Below are 23,594 nucleotides of genomic sequence, written 5' to 3' on the forward strand. Positions count from 1 at the left end.
TTTTGTTGTTTTCAAAAAAGCATGCTTTTATGAAACCGATTTTTTTATTAATTAATGTATTTATATAAGGACCCTACTTTCCTTTTTTAAGTAAGGGATCGAAATTACATTTATGTCATGACATTTTAATTTTTTAAAATTTCTAAAGTTGGCAAAAAAAATCGTCTCAAAAAATATTTTATTTATGGTTCATAAACTATAAATCATTCCTATTAAAAAAATTATATTAAAAACATAGAGAGTTTTTGACGGCTCCTCAAAATGGAATTTTAATAACCGCAAGTTATAAAAAATTAAAAAAAAAAAAATGCAGGGTAGTGGTTGGAAAACACGAGAAGACCGGAGAAATTCTGGCATCCTCAACCAAGACTACACTCCCTCACTCCACACACCACTCCCACTTACTCTTTAACCACAGACGCCTGCAAGGAAAGCGTCAGAGAAAGGAAAAAGGTAGAGAAACATAAGTTAGAGAGAGAAAAACCAAAGTTTTCCGGCCAGACCCAAAACGACCAAACTCGACGTAAGCCATGAAAGGGATCCTCAATCACTATATGTTCATCTAAGGTACATTTTAGAGGAAGAAAAAGGACGAGAAGAGGTGTTGAAAATTATGAACAGAGGAGAGAGAAATGGATTCGAAAAAACGCAGAAGTCGGGCGAAGAAGAAAGGATCCATCGGATTCGGGTAGGGTACGATCCACAACCAATAGTCTGTAGCCCTCAGCCCATTTAGTGCGGCCCAATAACCAACCCAGCTCACGTCTGCAGCAATGTGACCCCCTCGCTTGCAGCTCACGAACCGAGGCCCAATCGTCCCAGATCGCAACAACGTGACCCACTCGCCCGCGTCAGTGCCCCGAACCTAGGCCTCAACCCGCGCCTCAACCCGGGAGTTAAGCTGTGACGTGCCTCACTCCCACTGCACCATGTGTCGACCTGCAGCAAAAGAATCCCTTAGCTTCACGGTTAGGCTCGGCTCTGTGCAGTCCTTCGGCTCAAAAACGGCTTAGACGGCTCGTTTAGCAATTTAGACACAGACTCCTACATTTTTTACCTTATGGAGCTGATTTGAGGCCTAACCGTGGAGGGTGCCTAACCGTAAAGGAGGGTCCGGTCAACGATGCAACAGTAAACTACGCAACCGGAAGGTTAAGGGGTGAGGGATACTTTTAGTTTGTATTTAGCATTTATTGGTATTCTGGAATAGTGCTGTATCTTTGAGTGTGCGTGTTTATACATGGATTTAGTTATCGTTTTATGTGTTTTGGCATAAAGAGTAGGAAATGTGATATACGTTCAGTGAGTGTGTTTCTAGAGGTCTTCGTTTTAGTATGTTCATAAAGTAGTTTGTGTAAGTGTGTACATGTAGGGTTAGAGGTGGTTCTGATTAATGTTCCAGTTGGTGTTTAGAGAGGTGTATATTTTCCGTAATGTGTATGTTTGAGTTTTTTTGTGTGAAAGGCGGTCTGAGAATAGGTTGTTTCCCTAAAGGGGAACATTTTATTAAGGTGATAGAGGTCATTATAATATCTTATTTCACAATTTTAAGTTATTAATTTTGAATTTTGAAATACTAACTAAAGGAGCACGATCACTTAATAGGGAATGAACCCCAACGATATTTGCAGCAACTTTCGAGGAACGGGAGCTAACGAATATTAATTTAGGAAGAACACCGGCTAAGGCCAACCAAATAAGTGGTCTTACTTTAGAATAGCTGGATACTTGTTTGTTGTATGACGACACGGGCCTAGTGGCACCGACACGTGTCTTTTATGCCTTATAATTATGACGTATGGCATATTACCTATAATGTATGTTGACTTGTATGAGTTTCATGAAGATGTATGATGACGTTGATGATGTCTTATGATAACTATGACGTATTTCGATAGTGTTGTGATAATGATGTTATGATGACGATGCATGTTGTTATTTCCTTAATATGATGTCATGTTCGATATTAAGTCGAGATGCATATTGTGAATGTGTTAAGAATGAGAAATAGAAATAGAATTGGAATAGAAGGTGTGTTATCAGTGATATTCATATCCTTTAAATAGGATACAAGCTAGCAACTAATACCTACCAATAAGAAAAATATAAACTAATTAAATATTGGGAATAAAATAAAATATACTATAAATCAAATCATAAATGAAAGAATATTAAGATACAATATCTAAGATATATTTCATAAATAATATATTATCCAAATATTACATCTCAACACTCTCCCTCAAGTTGGACACGGGACAGTCACATCCAAGTTGTCTCTATATTTAAGATATATTCCATAAATAATATATTCTCCAAATATTATATCTCAACGCTCTCCCTCAAGTTGGACAGTCACATCCAACTTGTCTTTACGAGTTTAGGTCAATAACACCCAAGTTGTCTTTGAGAAGAGAGTGTAGGTCAATAACACTTTTGTCTTTCCAATAGTGAAAATAGAGAGTGTAGGTCAATAACACTCAACTTGTCTTTGAGAAGAGAGTGTAGGTCAATAACACTTTTGTCTTCCCAGTAGTGAAAAATATCCGTCAAGTTAACTCTAAACAAGTATATGCTGATGATCTAGACACATTGGTTTGTTTTTTAGACTCTAAACAAGATCGCCTTTAATTGGTTTGCATTTTTAGACTTCTAAAGAAATTATTGAATTTCCCAAAAAGATGCAGACCTTAGAAATAGACTGCGTTTAATGTATCTCAGAACTTGAAGAGTTGCTTCTTGATTTATGCATAAATGATTTACTCTAGGATTGGTAATTTGTTTCATTTAATTTGATTGGAACAAGTGAATATCCGGACTGATCAGAGTGATGAATGTAATAAAGATGTGTTAAATAAACATCTAAAGTTTTAAAGTTGGATAATGACACCAAGATCGGTGCTCTAGATCACCTGAGAGGTTGTGAAATAAAATACGAACATCTTGAATATGCCACATTTGAGCTTGGTGAGAAATTTGAATACTTATAACGTATTCTTGATATTGGATGATCGAGAACAGTTTGCCAACCACAGTTCTCGGTCTAGTAGAATGATTGAGATTCGGAAGCAATGACGATGGTTTGGAAGCTGTTGAAAGAAGGATGGATGATCGGGGATGGATACTCGATTGGACTTATCACGATGAAACTTATCACGTTGGATGATCGACAACTGTAAAGGCTTCACTAATTGAGTTAGGGTTTGACTTTGGCTCTGATACCAAACCCTAACTCAAGAGGAAATTTTGATATTTAAGAATACCAAGATCAATGCTTTGATACCAGGTTAAAAATGAGAAATAGAAATAGAAATAGAATTAGAGTCGAATATGTGTTCTCGTTGATATTCATAAGCTTTAAACATGATACAAGCTAACAACTAATACCTACCAAATAAGGAAAATATAAACTAAATTAAATATTGAGAATATAATAAAATATACTATAAATCAAATCATAAGGAAAGAATATTAGCATACAATATTTAAGATTTATTCCATAAATAATATATTCTCCAAATATTATATCTTAATAGAATGTCATATTGCATTATGCCGATGATTTGGCCTAGGACACAACCTTACAAAATGTTATTTATGATGTTAAGATGGAAAACTAGTGCATATATATTAATATAAGGATGAAACTAGAGTTGTGTCATAAAGACGTTTTAAAGATGAGAAACTATAGGGACCTCATGCATTTCTATATGTACATAAACATTGGGATACTTTCCCTTTTATGATGATGGGTATGGACGCCTACGCTACAGTGATGATGGTGATCACGTCGGGCATGACACTTAGAGGTCTGCTGACCTCCAGACATTGCTACAGACAACTAGCTTGACTGTGATGGGTCTAGGGGGTGCGAACTGCCTGGGGATTCACACTCGCACGTGTGAGTCGTGTGTAGGGAAATACTACACATCTAACTTAGTCTGGACTAGAGGCGACCCCTAAGATGTTTTAATGGTAGGTCCCTAGAGCATTGTTGCATGCGTTTTGCATTTATTACGTCCCTTATAGTGGGGTCACTTACTTAGTATTCTTTGAAATACTCAGGGGTGTGCTACATCATTTTTCAGGTAAAGGCAAGGTGCCCATGTACGATTGACACCGGCGTCACAAATCAAAGACCATGACACGTGCATTGGATAGAAGCATATTTAATTTAAGGCATAAAATTTTCTAAAATACATCATTCCATATGTCCTCCACAGTAGAAAATGGTCAATTGTACATCGATATCTTGACTTTATCTAAAAATGTTAATGAAAATTATGAGTATTTAAAAAATTAGTAAGTAATTGTGGGCTAGTGCCCAATCACAATGCTACAAAAGAAAGGAACATGAAGAATATCATGGTACAGACGTCTATTCATAACATGTAGGAAGAGTAATCTATAATTATATGACTTACAATATGCACATAATGCTTCCATACTTATCATAGCGTGAATTTCTTATGAGATATACAGTCTCACAAGACATAAACATCATCATATCAACATATCAATATATCAATCCTAATCAATAGAGGAGTCAAATGGTCCAAATGCGCTTCCGAAATGGTTCATAAAGGGTAAATAAATTAGAAAAATCAGCCAACGGATCAGACTAGAGTCACCAAACCGTTCGTAGGTGAGTGAGTTAACTGTGTGGATGATGGCTTGAATTGAGCCAATTCAGGGGTTAGCCGATGCGTGAGTTGCGCTTCTAAGAATTGCTTGCCGTAGTCGGTCCGCGTCGAGGGTTGGCCATCATGGCTATGTGCTTCCTTTGTGGCTGCGTGTTGCGTGGGTTGGGTCGTCTGTGGGCCTTGGTTGGTTGGATCTGCGTTTTTGGGCTGGACTGAGGAGACGTGCGTGGCAAATCTTTCGAGTACTCGTTGACGCATGCTTTGTTGGGCTTGCATTCGGATGCAGGCTGAGAAATTTTGTTGGGTCGTTTTGTTTGGGATGCATATGGGCCATTTATCCAATATAAAAATAGGATCAGGCCCAGAAAGTATTGGGCTTCGACTTGAGCCGAGTTTGGACCTGCAATGGGCCAGCCCGGCCCAATGATGATAATGTTGTGGATTTTATCATCGGGAGTTCCTTGCCCGAATCAAAATACACAAAACTAAATGGCAGAGAAAGAACAGTTCAATGGCTGCCGCCCCAAACATGTCGCAGAAGCGTCGAAAGAAAATGTCGCTGAAACCGAACGGAAAACGATGACGCCATGGGAGCAGCACTCGGCTGTCATAAGCATCCCTCGGTTCGACTACAATGCACCATCTGCGCTTCTTCACCATCGCCAGTCGGGATTCCTCATCACATGCGCTATCAGTGAGAATCTCTTCTGCAGTTGCTTACAGTCGATTTTGTATTCCTTCAATTTTTCCCCTATTAGATGTTCATATTTGAATGTTGCCTTTCAAGTTAAACTGAGTTAGCCTGGAGTTTCTTACTTCAAAATAATAATAAAGAGAGAGAGAGAAATTGGGGTTTAATTATTTCCTTTGTTTTTTTCAGAGAGGGAGAAGAGTGCCACAAAAGAAGCTATCTCCATCCTTGAAAAGGTTCTGTTTTTGTACTTCGTTGAATTTTCTTCACGTCATGCATTTCAACCTTCATGACTTTCTGAAGTTTGATGGCAAACTAGCTAGTTGAATATTGGGTGTTTGAAGTACTAATTTCGGTGATCTTTATCTGATTCACTAGAACCGCCTTGGAAGTTACCTAGGAACTTTGTACTTGAATATAGAAGCCATAGCACAATAAACAACTGCTGCAAAATTGATTAAAATTGAATTTAAATATTTTTCTATTGCTTGCTTCAGAGCCTTTACAATAGCTATATCAAAACAAAGGTTCAAATAGATCTAACTCAACCATGGAATGGAGACTTATAAGTTCAATTAGTTTTTAGAAATCAATAATTACAATTATAATTTAGGATATCTTACTCATATTATGTTATTGTAACTCTAATATACTGAAATAATAATATTACATAAAATTCTATGAATGAGTTGCATTTGACATCTCACCAAAAGATATCAAAGAAACTGCCCCACTGTCATTTAAAAAAGAGGAGATGTTTTCAGCCACTTCTTGGGTCATTCCCACCCCACTTCTTCAAAAGCCTGAATCTTCTCTTTCTAACTAGACCCACTAAAAGAAATGTCGTCATAATCAACCTTGTCATAGAAGTCAATGGTTGAGCCAACATCTTTCACAGAATTAAGGGTTGATGTGGAACAAATCCAACTTTTTTTTTTTTTTTTTTTTTTTTTTTTTGAGATAGCATTATGTGAGGACCCAATCATGATTCGGTACACTTGGAGGGGCATGTAGGAACATTTGCCTTCAAGCAGTTAGTTAGGCGAGAGAATGTTGGACTGAATGTTGTGTATGATTTGCGTAGGCATATTACTATGATCGTCTTTATCTTTTTGTTAGCTAAGAAGTTGAAGGGAAAGGGGAGAAAGTTTACTAGCCTTCTCTAATCAGCTGAGTATGGTTTTGTCATTAAGTAGGAATGTTACAACTTTTGGAATGTTTTTAATAGTTTCATTTTGAGGCGATATAAAGCCATGTATGTTGTATTTGTAAGGTAGACTTGGAAAATATTGTAAAAGAAGCATTTGTGCTTTTCTTTAGCCAATAGCTAAGTTTCTTTGCAATTCTATGTAGTTTAGGTTGCATGTAGAATCATTCAAGCTCGACATGATCAATCTTGCTTGTGGAGTGATTCGAATCTCAATCAAGTGTTCTTGCCTTGAGATATTTGATTAACCAGAATCATTCAAGCTAGACATGATCGATCTTGCTTGTGGAGTGATTCGAATCAATTGGTGCTTCAAGGTTTCTTCTCCTACTTGCCTTAAAATACAATAACTACAAGGTGAATAAGATTCGGATTACCTTGTTGATCGAATATCTCAAGGCAATAACATTGTTTGAGATTCGAATCACTCCACAAGCAAGATCGATCATGTCTAGCTTGAATGATTCTTGTTAATCAAATGTCTCAAGGCAAGAACACTTGATTGAGATTCGAATCACTCCACAAGCAAGATTGATCATGTCGAGCTTGGATTCTAAATGCAACCTAAACTACATAGAATTGCAAAGAAACTTAGCCATTGGCTAAAGAAAAGCACAAATGCTTCTTTTACTATATTTTCCAAGTCTACCTTACAAATACAACATACATGGCTTTATATAGCCTCAAAATGAAACTATTAAAAACATTCCAAAAGTTGTAACATTCCTACTTAATGACCATAATTAGCCATTATGTAAATGTAACCTAAAGTAAATAAAAAGTCTTAAAATACAATAACTCTAGATTACTCTAAATTGTAACCCACCCAAAATTTACAACAATCAAACTTCATTCTTCTTCAACTTCAATGTAGCATGAATTGAAACATCTTTTGATAATTTTGACAACCTTTTCTTCCCATCTTCATTGAAGTATATTGTATGATTGATGTCTCTTGGTTCATATCATTCTCCACTTCTTCAAGAGGATTCGTCCTCGAATCTATTTGTGAAACTTTGCTGCAAAAAAAAAAAAAAAAAAAAAAAGTTATGGAAATACGAAGGACCTCACAACACTCTCTCATGAGTATACACTCAAGGAATTTTAGGACACTCTTTTTACACTCAGTTACACAAATGAAGCTCCCATTCTCACCTCTCAAAATTTTAAATAGAGCAAAGATTGAATTTTGAACTCTGGGTTGATTAAAAACTAAAAAGATGAAAATAAATAAAAATCAAATTGAGAAGAAACGCAAAGGAAACATATATCCGATCTTGAGCCTGAAGCTCTGATACCAAATGATAAGATAAGGAATCAACTACAAGGTGAATAAGATTCGGATTACCTTGTTGATCGAATATCTCAAGGCAATAACATTGTTTGAGATTCGAATCACTCCACAAGCAAGATCGATCATGTCTAGCTTGAATGATTCTTGTTAATCAAATATCTCAAGGCAAGGACACTTGATTGAGATTCGAATTACTCCACAAGCAAGATTGATCATGTCGAGCTTGAATGATTCTACATGCAACCTAAACTACATAGAATTGCAAAGAAACTTAGCCATTGGCTAAAGAAAAGCACAAATGCTTCTTTTACTCTATTTTCCAAGTCTACCTTACAAATACAACATACATGGCTTTATATAGCCTCAAAATGAAACTATTAAAAACATTCCAAAAGTACATTCCTACTTAATGATCATAATTAGCCATTATGTAAATGTAACCTAAAGTAAATAAAAAGTCTTAAAATACAATAACTCTAGATTACTCTAAATTGTAACCCACCCAAAATTTACAACAATCAAACTTCATTCTTCTTCAACTTCAATGTAGCATGAATTGAAACATCTTTTGATAATTTTGACAACCTTTTCTTCACATCTTCATTGAAGTATATTGTATGATTGATGTCTCTTGGTTCATATCAGTTTACTAGCCTTCTCTAATCAGCTGAGTATGATTTTGCATTGCCTTAGGGCACCATATACTTCTACATGTCAATGCATAGTACGGAAATACCTTACGTACTGCAATTGGAATGTGTTCATCTTAGGGAAACTCGGAAAAATGGCCCATAAATGCTTAGAGAGCGAATGGATTAGTTGGATTAGGAGATGATGAGCATTAAAGGCAAAGTCTAGAAATTTTTGGAGATCGATGGAAGTCTGTCCACATTGACGAAGATGGTGGATTGCTTGAGTATGCAAGTAGAGATTTAGATGGTACTTGGTAAATCACGTCTGAAAGCTTTCTTCTAGGGGTTCTTTATCCAGATCTTTTGGTGCTTCTATTTTACAAAATATTTAGCTTTTCAGAGTAATGGTTCAAAAGAATCAACTCACAATGTTAGTGGCTATTGCCAGAGAGTTGTTCTCGTGAGAACATAAGATTTGGCACCGAAGGTTATAGAGGGTTCATCCCAAAAAAGGAAAGAGTGGGACAACTCAGGAGAGAATTCTGACCAAACGCAGGGGAGACTAGAGTAAATTCGATAAGGTGGCATGCCAGTGTTTGGGTGGAGATTTGGCTTTTCAAAAGAAACAAGTACTGCCAAATCCATAAATTAACTGATTATGAGAAATTAATTGTTGTTGTGGTGAGTTTTGAAAGAGTTGTGCTAAACCAATGTCGTGGGAAGGAAGAATGTGAGCCATTAGAAGATTGTAACCATTTGAAATTTTGACTCAGAACAATTTCAAGTTTCAAAGAAAGGAAATGTATGCGAGCGATTCCTCGCCATGAAACAAAAAAACCTTGGTGGTTGAGTATTGGAGTGCATTTGAGATGTTGGTGGTGTTGTTGTCGCACTTGACCAACGAAGTTTTGTAGGATACTTTCCTTAATGAATTGGACCCTATGGTCAAGGCTTAAAATTTTCTCAATTTTCTTGTGTGGGTCCACTAAGGTGATAGTTTTTAAGGAACCAAAAAGAATTGGGTGAGAACCGGTCTGAAAAGGGGCTAAACATCACAAAATACTCAAGGTGGTCCAATTTGGGTGACGTGGCTAGTTCAATTGAACTGACCACATCATCATCTTCAATCTCACATTTTGAGGGAAACGTTGAGACCGTGGCTTCCTACCTTTGTAAGTCGCCTTCCACAACTTCGCACTGTGGTTATTCCTCCTCGATTCCTTCTACAAACTTGTAGAAGACGTTGCAAGGAAGCGTTTGGGAATGGTTTCGTGGGCTCTTGTGTACTGCAGACGACGATATTTGCTAGTGAATGCCCCCTGGAAGCCAACTTCCTCGCTGGAGCTTTACCCATTTCTCCCTCCTATTTGTTGAGGCACTTCTCGAGCCTATTAGCCATTGAGTCCTTCAGCAACAATCCTCCTCTCCTTCTCCTTACGCTGATGGAATAGGCCTCAAGCAATGAATCTGTGTGTAGCCTCCCAATTTTAAGGTCAAAACTCATGGGTCTGTGGTCAAAAAGCACGTAGAAACACCCCTATTGGGTAGGGCGTTCTAGACCTCCATAGCTCTCAACTCCTTCATGAAAAGGTTCCCTCTCAACACCATGAAGCTAAAGAAATTTGTTTAAGCAATGACATGAAACGTAAAGACTAAATTTTGAATTTTCCACAAATTGACTAAAAGCTTACCTCATAACGTACTTCTCCAGTTACTCCATATCCAGAACTCCTTTGTCCTCGATGTCTTCTACACAAAAGGCTCTGGCCTCGATGTCTTCTACACAAAAGGCTCCTTCAACTCCCAAGAATTGGATGAAATGGGTCTTGTTGTACGAATTTGCGTGGAAGCCTTTAAATGAATTTCTTCCTCCTACCCAAGAGTGGCCTTCAAAAACATGAATTGGGGAAAATCATTCCAGCCACTTTCAGCGTTCAAGTTCTAAAGGAAACTTATGGGTAATCTTATTATAGGAGGGTGTAAAAAGTGATTTGAACTTAAATGGTGCAGTGTAGCTCCCAATTTTAGAAGAAAACCGAGTGCAAGAAACACATAATAGGAAAGCTTGATTCTCGAATTTGAGGGATTCTCAATGCTTGTTTCTTGTTCCAAATCCTTGCCCAAGGTCTCTTATTTATAGCCCATGCTCCACCAACTTTGAAGGCTCTAGAATTGGCCTGAATTTGGAGTTGAGTTTCTGGATTTTTTCGGTTGAAAATCCACTCCGTTTAGCTGCTCATTGGCTTCAATTTTTAAATTCTGTAGTTGGATGTTTAGGCGTCCAGGATTCATCAAAATTGTGGCTTATGTGGACAGTTGGATCTTCACTAATTTATGATTTACTCCGACGGTCCAAATCTACAAGCAAATATGTGTGGCAGGGGCGTTTTTGCAAATATCCAAAATTTAGGTACTTTTTTTGTAATTATCCATTTCTAAATATTTATTATTATTTTTTCAAAACTTTTCTAAAAATTCTTTACCTTATTTTACACTTTTTCCTTCTTGGGCCCCTTGAGACTCCTTTTTGATAATTAATTAAAAATTCATGAAGTTTCTTGAAAAATTACCTTTTTGTCCTCTTTTTTTCCAGTTTCCTTCCTACTTCTTTAGGGCTTCACTAATCACTTGGGCATTAAAATTCCTTCCTTGGGCATTTCAAACCTTCCTTGGGTGTTACAAAAGTGGTAGACGTGGCATAGCTAGTCTTTAAATTATGTCATGGGTTTCTCAGCACTGTGAACGATCAAGATGAAAGGGAAAATTGAACAACAGGAGGTAATTGTCTTGATCGATTGTAGAGCAATGCACAACTTCATCACCCAGAGGTTAACCGATACCTTAAACGTCTGTTAATGGACACAACCCATTATGGGGTGATCATGGGCACATGCATCGCTGTAAAAGGAAATGTTTGTAAAGTTCTTGTTTTGAGCATCGGGGATTTGACCATGGTGGAAAACATGTTGTCGTCAGAACTAAGACGTGGATGTTGTCTTGGGCATGCAGTGGTTACACACTTTGTCTGTAATTCAAGTTTTAAGTTGAAATGCATGCTCCATCTCTCGTTTGAAATACATAGAAAAAATTTAATGTTAAGACTGATGATAAACTCTTTATTAGCACGAGCGTTGTTTTTTCATTTTTTATTTAGAATGTTTTTTCTTTTCAATTTTTAAATTTGAATTAATCATCTACTTTTGCTTCTTTTTAGCCGATTTTTTAATTCATCCTTGGATTGCCACATTAGTATTCAGTTATAAGATAAGTTTTGCTCTCTTTTTTTTTTTTTTTTTTCTGACCAACAATCATACATACTTAACTTTTGTTGTGTTTCTTGCAGTATAGTCAGTACTTCAGTAATTCCACGCCAGAAACTTCGGAGAGTTCTGATGAAAATGAAACTTCTAAAAGGAGGAAAGTTTGTACAGAGGACATTGATTACAAAAGTGTTGAAGATGAGGGAAGGAGTACTGGTGAGAGTGAATATGGTGGACCTAAATGTAGCTTCTTGTGGCCAATATACACAATTTACTTTGAGGTTGGAAATTTTGGTTGTTGTCCCTTCCACTGATTTCTTTTTTGCTTTGTTGTATTTGACCTTGATGACATCAGATGAACATGTTAATGGAACTTCTACGATCTCTACGAGGAGTGGAGCAAAAGTAGAGAAATGTTCTCCTATTTCACTAGTGAAGCTGACACGGAGTGGTCTGCTTTTACTTACCTTTGCCAAGGATATCTCTCCGGATACTGTTTATATTGTCTCAGACTTAATTCAGTCTCTGGAAGCAGGGACTTTGAAGTCACCCACGTAAGTAGTTTCTTTACTTGTTTGGTTTGAATTTACCATTTCAATTAAGAATTGATTGAAATAAGCTTACTATTTTTTACATGTGTTTGACAAAAACTTTTTTGCTTGCATTTGCTTTTGAGAAATTTACAGAGTCATTAGGGCTTTTATTTGGTAGTTCATTCTTTTCTAAGCAATTAACTTTGGAAACAACTTGTTTTAATAGATATATCATTATTATCACTATTATTTGTTGATTGTTAATTTACTTTCTGGAAACCAATTTAACACTATGTTTTAGAGTTGTTGAGAAACTTGGATAAAATTAGATAAATGAAAATTTTAGAAATTGTTATTTTCTTCCTTGAACAGCTAACGCCTGGAAAAATTGAAACGAGTACCTAAACTTAGAAAAGCATTTTTCTTTCGAAGTAAATGAAAGAAAGTTCTAAAAAGATGTTAAAACAACCTAGGTAGGTTCAAATGTGAGCAAACCAAAAGAAAACTAGAATCCAATCACCTCCAGAAGTTTTCTCCAAAAGCTATACTTGCATCTTGCTTATCGCGGAGATCAGTGCTCCAATTCAATGTTTTGACATCTCTTTTTTATCTAAATAATTTTCATCTCTAAAACCTTGAACCACTTCCATCTAATTTTATTTCTTTCAAGCTTGTCCACCAAATACTAAAGGCCAACGTTGTACATGTATATTTTTTGTAAGGCTAAAGTGCGACGTATTTAGACTGAAAAAAATTATTTCATAGGGGTATTTAGAGCATAAGTGGTTTTTGATAAGATTAAGGTATTGGTTCACTTTTGGCACTTAAACTTGTTAATAGAAACATTGTGAATTGAAACATTGATTAAATCTTGCATTCTGATAGGATATGTGATTGGTTATATAATCATTTTTCTAAGAGTAAGAAGCCATCCATGATCCATTGATTGAACGGGTATGAAATTGGGGAAATGGACAAGAAATGTCCCAACTTGATGTCAGATGTTTAGTTTATCAACAGAGGATAAGTGAAAGAGGATTGTCTTGAAGCTTGATATGGGGAAAGTTGAACGGTTGATTGATATTTCCTTGATATGGTGCTTCGAGAAAGGGCTTGTTATTAAGTGCTGGAAGATGATTTTTAGGTCTATCATCTTAAATTGAAAGTGTCGCTATAATCATTGTTTACCGGGCAGAGTTTGAAGACAAGAGGACCCTCATTTCCCCTCTTCACATTTTGACTGTGGCAAACCATTGTCAAAGGATATGGATTCTAGATTGTGGAAGATTCCTTAAAAGTTAGAGATAACCTCCAAATTGTCGATGTGTTGTTGTAGGTGCAGTTGCTCCATTCTGGCTATGTCAACCAAAAAAAATCCTTTTTCGTTTGTAAGCGTAGTGTATCATTTCCTTCTTAAGAGGATGGTGGATCACAATCATCTCTTGGAATGCTGCATCAAGATTCATTGGCAGCTTTTTAAAAAAAGTTGATACAAGTGTTTACAAAAAGTCCACACAAAAAGGGAGCGAAGCAACAAATAAGAAAAAATGGTTCAAATCTAGTAAAATAAGATGCGACAGAGTAATTACAAAAAGATTTAGTCATCAAAATCCAAAAAGAAACATATAATATAAAGAGGGACCAAACATCATTGAAAGATCTCGCCTGCCCCTAAAGATTCTATTATATATCTAACCTCAAATTTCCATGAAATAGAACAAACCCAATATGCCACAAGAACACCCTTTCTCCCATAAAGGAACGTATAGAAGAAGCTATGTGAATGCCTCCCTACAACTCTTCCAGTTGGCAAAGAAAAAGCCTAATGTCTCAAGAAACACCTTCTCATATCTCTGGAAAAATCATAACTCCATAAGAAATGATCAAGATCCTCTGCTATCCTCCTACAAAGAATACAACAAAGCTGCCCAACTAAAGAGGACTCCCAAGTCGAAATTTGATCCAAGGTGTTCACACTGTCGTGCATAAATTGCCACTCAAAAAATTGTAGAAGGGAAAAAATAGAGCCAGACTGAGAGGAACTAGCCAAACAACGAAAGAAAGAGCCCCCCAGAAAAGCCTTTGGAGTGACAAAAAGTTCAGAGGTTGAAGGCACAGTGAAGGAACCTGTTGGTTCCAAAGGCCGATGCTAGATGTCTTGTTCAGCAGAGGCAGAAAAGACTAGATAATTAGTTTGATAATGATGCCCGTTCCTGAACTTTTGTTTTATTAAACAACTTCTGGAAATCAAGTCCCAATCTTCATATGGATACTATATCTATGCTACAACTCCTAGCTTCCAGTTTGAGAGGTAGTAACGTTTTCGGAATTTTGAGGAAAAATATCACCCAGCCATCCTTCCTGCCAAACCAAGGCAAGCAATGCCACATCAACATTCATTGAGCTCTTGATCTTATGAGGAGGTTAGCTAGCTTTCTGATGATATAGAACCATGGATCCTGTTGAAGCATTTTTTTACAAGCAGCTGGCCAAGTATTTGTAAGATAACGGGAGGCAAAAGTTCTAACTGGGGATCGGAAGTGTCTCTTTTCTCTCCTTTTGTATTTCAATTCTCCATTGAATTCATTGCATTAGGTTGATTGATTGATTTTATTTTTAATGCAAAACTTGACTTTGAGTGAGAAAAGATGAAACGATACATTACATACAAAAAGAAAAGCCCTCAAAATGGAGCCAAAATACAAGAAAGGGCTTCACTGGAGAGAAATAAGCCCTAACGAACAATTACTAGCTCAAAAAGAGAAAGAACATCGAATAAGGGACCACATATTGCTATAAGAACTCTCACGCTCTCTGAAGATTCTATTGTTTCTCTTGCCCCCACAATCCCCAAAAATGACATACACTTCGTCTACCACAAAAATAGTCCTTTACCACAAAAGGGTGGATGGAGGATAAGTTCCTCAACTGACAGCCTACAAATCCGAGAGTTGACAAAGCTAAAATCAATCACCTCAAAGAAATTGAGCCAGACTGCACGAGCAAATTCAACCTCACATGAAATGATCCTGTTCATGTGTGTTGCCCTCCTGTAGGGAATACAACAATACGTCCCAACTCCAAAGACTCTAACCGGAATTCGATACAAGATGTTAACTCTTCTACGCAAAATTGCAAAGAACTCCACCTTCTTGGAATTCTTTACCTTCCAAATCGAGGAGAAAACAGAATCACTCACCGAGAAAGAGTTAGACAAGCACCAAAAGAAAGACCTACATGAAAATCTGTTGGACAGACAAGAAATCCAAAGGCGGACATCCCCTTTTGAGGCCTAAAGTGAAAATAAGAGAGCACGGATAAAAGAGCCAAGACATCGATGTTTTCCTATCGGTCCAACGGCCAATGGAGACATAGTGAAGCAGAGGGTATGGGGAGCAAAGGGGTCTATCGCCCAACAACTTTTCCTTTAAAAAATAAGTGTAACAGCCCACCGCTAGCAGACATTGTCCTCTTTGGACTTTCTCTTTCGGGCTTCCCCTCAAAGTTATTAAAATGCGTCTGCGAGGGAGAGGTTTCCACACCCTTTATAAAGAATGTTTCGTTCTCCTCCCCAACCGATGTGGGATCTCACCATAAGTATCCCAACCATCCCCCACATTATGAATAAATTGTGATAGAAGCGGAAAAACTATCTCAATCACTGTCCATGGGTTGTTGGAATTGTCTTTTAACCCCTCACCGGTCCACACAAAGGGATGGGGCCCGTACTTACTGACATTAACCTTTGTGTCATAGGGTATCGGCTTCATGATATCTCCAAGTCCAAGGACCGCCTCCCAGCTCACCAGATGTGAACTCTTCCTCTTCAACCCTCTTGATAAGAATTCTCTCATAAGTTTCTCGTTATTTTGATGTCCATGTTTTGTATCATTTGTAAGAGGAATACGCTAAATTGAATGATTTTTCCAACTTCTATTTCATAGTTGAGTGTGTTATATCACAATTATATATACAGCAATCAGGTTACCGGTTATTTTCTTTATGCAGTTGGTGTCATCGCATATTCCCCATTCAATCTACCTGTTGTTTGAATGAAAATGATCTCCGGGGAGTTGTGTCAAAGCTCGTTCTTCAGTTCATGAAAGATAAAGGAAACAGTCTTTCACACCCTGTAAAGGTAAAGCTTGGGTCATTTTCATTAATGAGTGAAGGTTATTTTCCTGCTTTTTTTCCTATCCTTTTCAGTAGCGATTAAAGCTTGGGTCATTCATGAGAGAGAGATGGCAAGCTTCAGGAGCCTTGTAGTTTTGACATTTATTTACATGTAGTTTGCAGTAGGGTACAACAGAAGAGGAATTGAAGAGACTGAGATGAAGACTTCCAAGGATAGTTCTGGTGCTATTGTTATGGGTCGCGATAAATGCTTTAGTGCCGTGGCTGCTGCTGTTAAAGATGTTGTCTCGAATGCCATTGTGGATCTGAAATCTCCAGAGGTGAATGGATTACACTATAATGGCGCCTTGGTACATACATAGATATTCCATGCTATTTCATCTTATAATTTTTGTTTTGTGCTCATTGAATATCCTACAGCTCTGCATCCTTATTGAGCTGCTTCCCCTTTCTGGGTTGCCTCTTGAATCATTGGTAGTTGGGGTGTCGGTTCTTCCAAGCAATCTTGTTACTACGAAGCCTCGACTTTGTATCAAAGCTTTGACTTCAGATCCCAAGGCAAAGAGTTGAAGGCATAAATCAAAGTTTTCAAAGGGAAAATACTAGACTGTTAAATCTCACGAATGGATTAGGTTGGAAAACTTCATCAGTTATGGAACAAATGCTAGACTGCAGATTTAGAAAAAAGAGGACGATTTGTCTCAATCAGCTCAATGCAGTGAGTATTATTAACTTTGATTGAGATTATCCTTATTAGATTTGCCTCAATGTAAAGAGCACTTGAAGAACTGACCATTTCAAGTTGCACAATGCTGGTTGCTAGGATTAATGTTCTACATCTGACAAAATGTTGCTCCAATTCTGCACATATTTATCATCAAGAACTTTGGATTACAGTAGTTTTCTTATTGATGAATAGATATTGTGTAACTTTATGTAGAATTTACGACTCGTCATTCGATTGAACACAATCAACCAGTAGAAAGTGGAAGCTCCACTGATTTTCAGCTACTATTGCCCCCCTGCACGCCATATTTTTGTTATGGAGTATACGTCTCGATGAGTTGTGTTTAAATCCCTTCATCCCTTCAATTATGGAAGGGTTAGAACACTTATAAATCATAATGTAATTTTTTGGGCAAGATTTCTTCTCTCCTTTTATTTTGTAGGTTACACCAATACAGTATGAGAGCAACCTCGTGAGAGCAACCTCGTGATAAGGCCTGATGGCTAGGAAGAAGATGGCATCCACCTTTAGTAACTTTGCATATCATTTTCTTGTTGAGGATTGTTGGGAGGGAGTCCCAAGTTTATAAGTAAGAATACCTTTTTGGATAAGCCCAAATAAAAGCTACGAGAGTTTATGCTCAAAGTGGACAATATCATATCATTGTGGAGGATTGTGATTCCTAACATGGTGACTCAGGCACGTTTGGGATATTGTGATTCCTAACTCCTAATTGATTTGGAATATGGAGTCTGATGCCTATTTATAGTAAAACACCTCTAGGGATATATTGTAGATATTTTGTTTAGCCGATATTTAGTAAACGAAAACCATATATATACCCAGTAAAAATGTACTTTCTTTCATTCTTTGTATTCTCTCTTGGTGTCAATATTTCTCGTTGAATTTTCTCTCTTGTTCTTTGTGTTTATCTTGATCGAGTGGGGGTACGTTGTTGTGTGATCCTAACAACTGGTATTAGAGCGAGGTGAGATTCACCACGATCTACGAAGATGGAAAGTTCAAATATTGCAATTGAGAAGTTCGATTGATTCGATTTCGATTTCTGAAAGATGTAAATTTAGGATTATTTGTACCACAAAGATCTTCATGAACCCCTATTTGGGGTGAAGCCATATACCATGACCACGGAGCAGTGGAAGCTCAAGGATCGTCAAGCCTTATGGTTGATCCAGTTGATGCTGTCCAAAAATGTGGTGATTAACATCATCAAGGAGAAGACAACGTTAGACCTACTGAAGGCATTGTCGAATATGTACGAAAAAATGTTGGCTATGAACAAGGTGTATTTGATGTGGAGGCTGTTCGATCTACAAATGTCTGAAGGTGGATCTTTTGTAGATCATATAAATGAGTTCAATATGATTGTCAGTCAACTGAGTTCGGTGGACAGTACTTTCGAAGATAAAATTAAAGCATTTATTTTGATGTCATCTTTACTCGAGTTGTGGGATACTGTTGTTGCCGCGATTAGCAGTTCTTGAGGATCTGAGAAACTGAAGTTCGATGACATCCGAGATGTAGTTCTCAACGAAAGTATTTTCAAACAAGAAGCTGGAGGACTGATAGTGCTCTCACTGTTGATCAAAGGGGAAAAAGTAAATCAAAGGGTCTAAACAAAGGTTGATCAAAATCAAAGGACCGTGAAATTTTTTCAAACAAACCAAACGTAAAGTGTTGGAATTGTGGAGAAAAATGGCACTTTTGGACAGATTGTACAAAATTGAAGAAGAATCAGAATCACAAATGAAAGGATGACGATGATTAAATTCAGCCGAAGACATTGATGATGCTCTAATTCTCAGCATGGACTGTTCGATTGAATCTTGGATTTTGGATTCAAGTATATCTTTTCATTCTCTCCAAATAAATAGCTATTCCAGAATTTCAAGTCTGAAAATTTCGAGAAGGCGTATCTTGCTGACAACAAAGCTTTGGAGATTGAAGGAAAGGGGATGTCTGCATAAAAACTCCCGCAGGAAATCCGTGGACATTAAAGGATGTCAAATATATTTCTAATCTTAAAAAGAACCTGATCTTTATTAGTCAGTTGGATAACACAGGTTATGCAACATAGTTTATGAAGAGTTCGTGGAAGATCGTGAAGGGTGCTATGGTGGTAGCATGTGACAAAATTTGGAACCTACACCACTACAGGGTGTATGAACATGGTTGTTGTTGCTAATAGTGCTTTAAATTCAAGTCTATGGGATAATAGACTTGGAGATATAAGCATTAAAAGAATGAAGATGCTAGCTGTGAAAGGAGTTTTGTAAGGTTTGAAATCTATTGATATGAGTCTTTGTGAGAACTGCATTATGAGCAAACATAAATGAGTTAGATAAGCTATGGTTTTGACATGTTCGAGTAAAAGTTTTGAGATGATAAGAACCGAAAAGTTCTAAGTTACTGTGACATGACTTTTGATGAAATGTCCTGTATAAGGACAAAGAGAATTAAGACTCCATAACAATGAAGCAAGTGGGAGTTGAAGTTGAGTTGCGGAAAGATTCACCTAGTGATGTAGTAGATACTCAAGAAACTTCTGAGACTGTTGTTGAGGAACTAGAAGCGGAGCAAGTGACACCTGAGTAGGTGTTGAAAAGATCATCTAGAACTATCAAAGTACCAAATAGGGGTTCACCTTCATTACACTATATGTTGTTGACTGGTGAAGGGAACTAGAGTCCCTTGATGATGCCTTACAGTTGGAAGATACAACCAAGTGGGAGCAAGCCATGGATGATGAGATGTTTAGGCTTCAGAAATGCGTTGCTCTTTCTCATCTACTGAGGTTGAGTACGTGACAATAGCTAAAGCTGGAAAAGAAATGATATGGATGACAGACTATTTAGAAGAATTAGGCAAGAAGCAGCGCGAGAAGATTCTTCATGTAGATAGTTAGAGTGTCATGCAGTTGGTGAGGAACCCGGTCTATCGTTCAAAGACAAAACACAAAAGGCGATACCATTTCTTTCGCAGGTTAGTGGAAGACGGTGATGTGTTTGGAGGAGATAGAGGGTGCAAAGAATCCAGAAAATATGTTGACAAAATGTGTTGATGTTGGAACATTGAGGTTGTGCAAAGCCTCAATTCGTATGGTGCAGTGAAGATTAAGAATGAAATTATTGGTTGATTGGATTAGTCCAAGTGGGAGATTGTTGGGATACGGAGCCCGGTGCTTATTTATAATAAAAGAACTAGTAGAGATATATACGTAAAGATCCAGTAGATATATATTTGGTAGATTATTTTTCATAGGCGGTTAAATATATTAAAGCTATATTTAGTGGATGGAAATTATATATATATATATACCAATTAGGGAGTGATTTCAAAATGTATTTTCTTGATTCCGTGTATCCTTTTTTGTTGTATATACTCGAAGTTATCAATAGATAAAACCTCAATATTTTTCTTTAAATTTTCTCTCTTATTCTTTGTGTTCATCTTAATCGACTGTGTGTTGTTGTGCGATCCTAATATTTCTCGTTAAAATCATCTACGAAATGCTTCTTGTTCAAATGGTTCATCATGTGGAGAAGTTAACACAGCAAAGTTCAATGTATGAGTAAAGTGAGTAGATAATCAAATCAACTAGCTTTGCATCTTTCTTAATCTGTCTTCATCATGAATGACAAGACCTGTATAGCCGTAAAAAAAGCTAAGTCTCATTGACTTCTCCAACAAAGAAGGGTTTTTCATTCAAGCATTCTTGGAATACTTCGATGATGATTATGATTGGATAACGTTGAAGGATGCAGAGAAGAATATCGTCACTCACATGTCTCTAGAAAATTTTAGCGTAAGTTAGTTTATTGCAATTACAAAGTGGGTTGTATTAATAACATTAAGAGGATAATACACCAATCTTATCCATATACAAATCATTCAAGTTATTTCATAGACATGATCTTGTATGTCAATCCCGTTATATCTAAGATTATATTATTAACCTGAATTTTTCATATAATAGATAATATCATATTGCATAATAAATAATCAAAATTATTTCTAACCAGACTAGATATAACTATTGAAAATCTAAATATGCATTTATTATTCGAGTAAGGAGCGCACAAAATCGAGGTAGAATAACAAAAGTTTACTCCGGCCCTCTTGTGGAAGAAATTGTGAAAATATTCCATAATGTGGCCCCTATAGATAAAATCTATATACATATTCGAACCTCAAGCTTGGATCCGAACCTAATTTCTTTTTTAGATTCCTCATTTCTTCATGTATTGTGATTTCTCTTCCTTTTGACCATTTTTCCAACTTTGGGCCATTTTGATCGATTATTGGCCCTTTTTGACGATGATCTTGACCTAAATTCCTAAAACATGTACATAATTTTGGAATGCATACAAAATTCTTTACATTTATTTTCTAATCCAAACGCAAATTCTTTGAACACATTGATAATTTTTCACTTAAACACGTGCATGCACTTTGAAATTTAATTAAAATAGTAGTGAAAATTTTGTTTCTACAAAAGACAAGAAAGGAGACCACTAAAACACATCACTGCAAGATCAAACTATTTAAAATATATGAAATATAGGATTTGATGGACAAGTACAAAAGGAACTCTAGACTAAGTGTGATGGGACTCTCCATAGCCAACAACCCACATGTGCCTCCGCCTCGACCGCTACATCAAGCTCCACCTGAAAATAAAGTTGAAGCAGCAGGATTGAATATATAAAATATTCTCAGTAAACAGCTTGCTGATAGTTCATAGTTCATTATCGAGTTTTATTAATCTTAGTTAATTCATTTAGTGTCTTATTCTCAATTGGGGGTTCGTTCCTCAGTATAGGCAGTTCCTAGGCTACACCCTAGGTTTACTCATTCGATTTTCTTGGTTCTTGGTCAACCTCCAACCCTCGAAATATTCTTAAGTTCTCTAGGTTTCTTAGTTAGTCATTTATGCTAGTCTCTCTCATCATCATATCTATAAGTCCTTGAGACGTGACCTCGGTATCAATCTCATAGGCTTCATGCATGTTAAGGCTCAACCAACTCTATGGTGCAACTATGGACCCTGTGGTTCACCAAAAGAAAGCTAATTGGCTACCTTCCTAATAGCCCCCACCGGGCACAAACCATATGTCATAAAAACATCATATGTCAGTTATATGATTATTCGGACCTCTGACAATTGAGTCAAGTTTATGATTAGGGGCTAGTTGGTGAACCCCTACCGTCCCCTTATAACCATATAACTTACATGCATGAACAATAATCAAAACTAACTCTTAAGGTACAACTGTGGACCCATGCCACTCATGATAGGCTCACTATAGGAAGCTAATTGGCAAACTTCACAGTAGTCTGATGGTGTTAATATAACACACGCGGAAACAATTTGGATCTTAGGCACTCTTAGAACATCAATTATAGTAAATAACTAGCATGTTCATGAGTATTAAAACTCAACGAGTTTGAGTACTAACCTTCTGTAGTTCAAATTTCTTTTTCCTCACGAACTGGTTTTGAACCACCACTAATGTCTTCTCTACTATTCTCCGGCCTTGGAAGGGGATTGTGGAATCCGGTGAGTGACTAAACTTGGAAGGGATGTAGTATATATGAAGAGAGAGTTTGTGAGTTTTTCTCAAGGTTTTTCCAAGGAAGACAGTTCCATGTACCTTGAGCACTCTATTTATAGTCATATTTGCATGTTCATACAAATTTGAAATCACTAAATTTTAACACTCAAAATTTCACTCAAATGTGTGGGACTATGTGGAAAGCATGCAAGTTTGAGTTAGCATGCAAGTTTGAGTTAACCAAATTTTGACACTCAAAATTCTCCTCAAATATGTGAGGTTTATTTGGCAAGCATATAAGTTTGGTTAAACCAAATTTAGACCCTCAAAATTCCACTAACTCAAACATGGATTTTTCCATTAAGTGAAGTCAACATTTTTGACTTCATTTTAATTCATCAATTAATTTGAATAATTAATTTCAAATTAAAGTAATATTAAATGATTAATTAAACTATTTAATTAATATTTAACATTAACTCAAATGCTAATCCCAATCAATTCTGACACATATTTGATTAAAATATTTAAATCTTATTTAAATATCTTCGATTCTCTCTTTTTGTTTCATTCGTATATAAAACAAAAATGCGGTTAAATATATCGTATATATGTAGCGCATAATCCTTAATTCGAATTTGAACACTTCTGATAAGATAAGGAATCAACTACAAGGGGGGTAAGATTCGGATTACCTTGTTGATCGAATATCTCAAGGCAAGAACACTTGTTTGAGATTCGAATCACTCCACAAGCAAGATTGATCATATCGAGCTTGAATGATTCTACATGCAACCTAAACTACATAGAATTGCAAAGAAACTTAGCTATTGGCTAAAGAAAAGCACAAATGCTTCTTTTACTACATTTTCTAAGTCTCCTTACAAATACAACACA

General features: G+C 36.6%; 1 protein-coding gene across 4 annotated transcripts; it reads left to right on the forward strand.

Annotated features, from left to right (window-relative positions):
- Positions 1 to 5,118: 5,118 nt before the first annotated feature.
- On the forward strand, positions 5,119 to 17,405 carry LOC111810722 (uncharacterized). 4 transcript variants are annotated; one of them, XM_023697484.2, is made up of 7 exons: positions 5,119 to 5,337; positions 5,524 to 5,570; positions 11,811 to 11,970; positions 12,083 to 12,281; positions 16,269 to 16,398; positions 16,550 to 16,714; positions 16,815 to 17,405. In XM_023697484.2, the coding sequence occupies exons 1-7, from the start codon at positions 5,133 to 5,135 to the stop codon at positions 16,962 to 16,964; spliced, it is 1,056 nt and encodes a 351-aa protein (XP_023553252.2). In that variant the 5' UTR covers positions 5,119 to 5,132; the 3' UTR covers positions 16,965 to 17,405. The 4 variants fall into 4 exon arrangements, with proteins under 4 accessions (XP_023553252.2, XP_023553260.2, XP_023553270.2 ...); XM_023697492.2 differs by having other exon boundaries at positions 11,811 to 11,943; XM_023697502.2 differs by having other exon boundaries at positions 5,139 to 5,337; positions 11,816 to 11,970.
- Positions 17,406 to 23,594: the final 6,189 nt, after the last annotated feature.

This window comes from Cucurbita pepo, chromosome 1 (assembly GCF_057944985.1).
Source record: "Cucurbita pepo subsp. pepo isolate OVF chromosome 1, ASM5794498v1, whole genome shotgun sequence".
Lineage (NCBI taxonomy): Eukaryota > Viridiplantae > Streptophyta > Magnoliopsida > Cucurbitales > Cucurbitaceae > Cucurbita > Cucurbita pepo.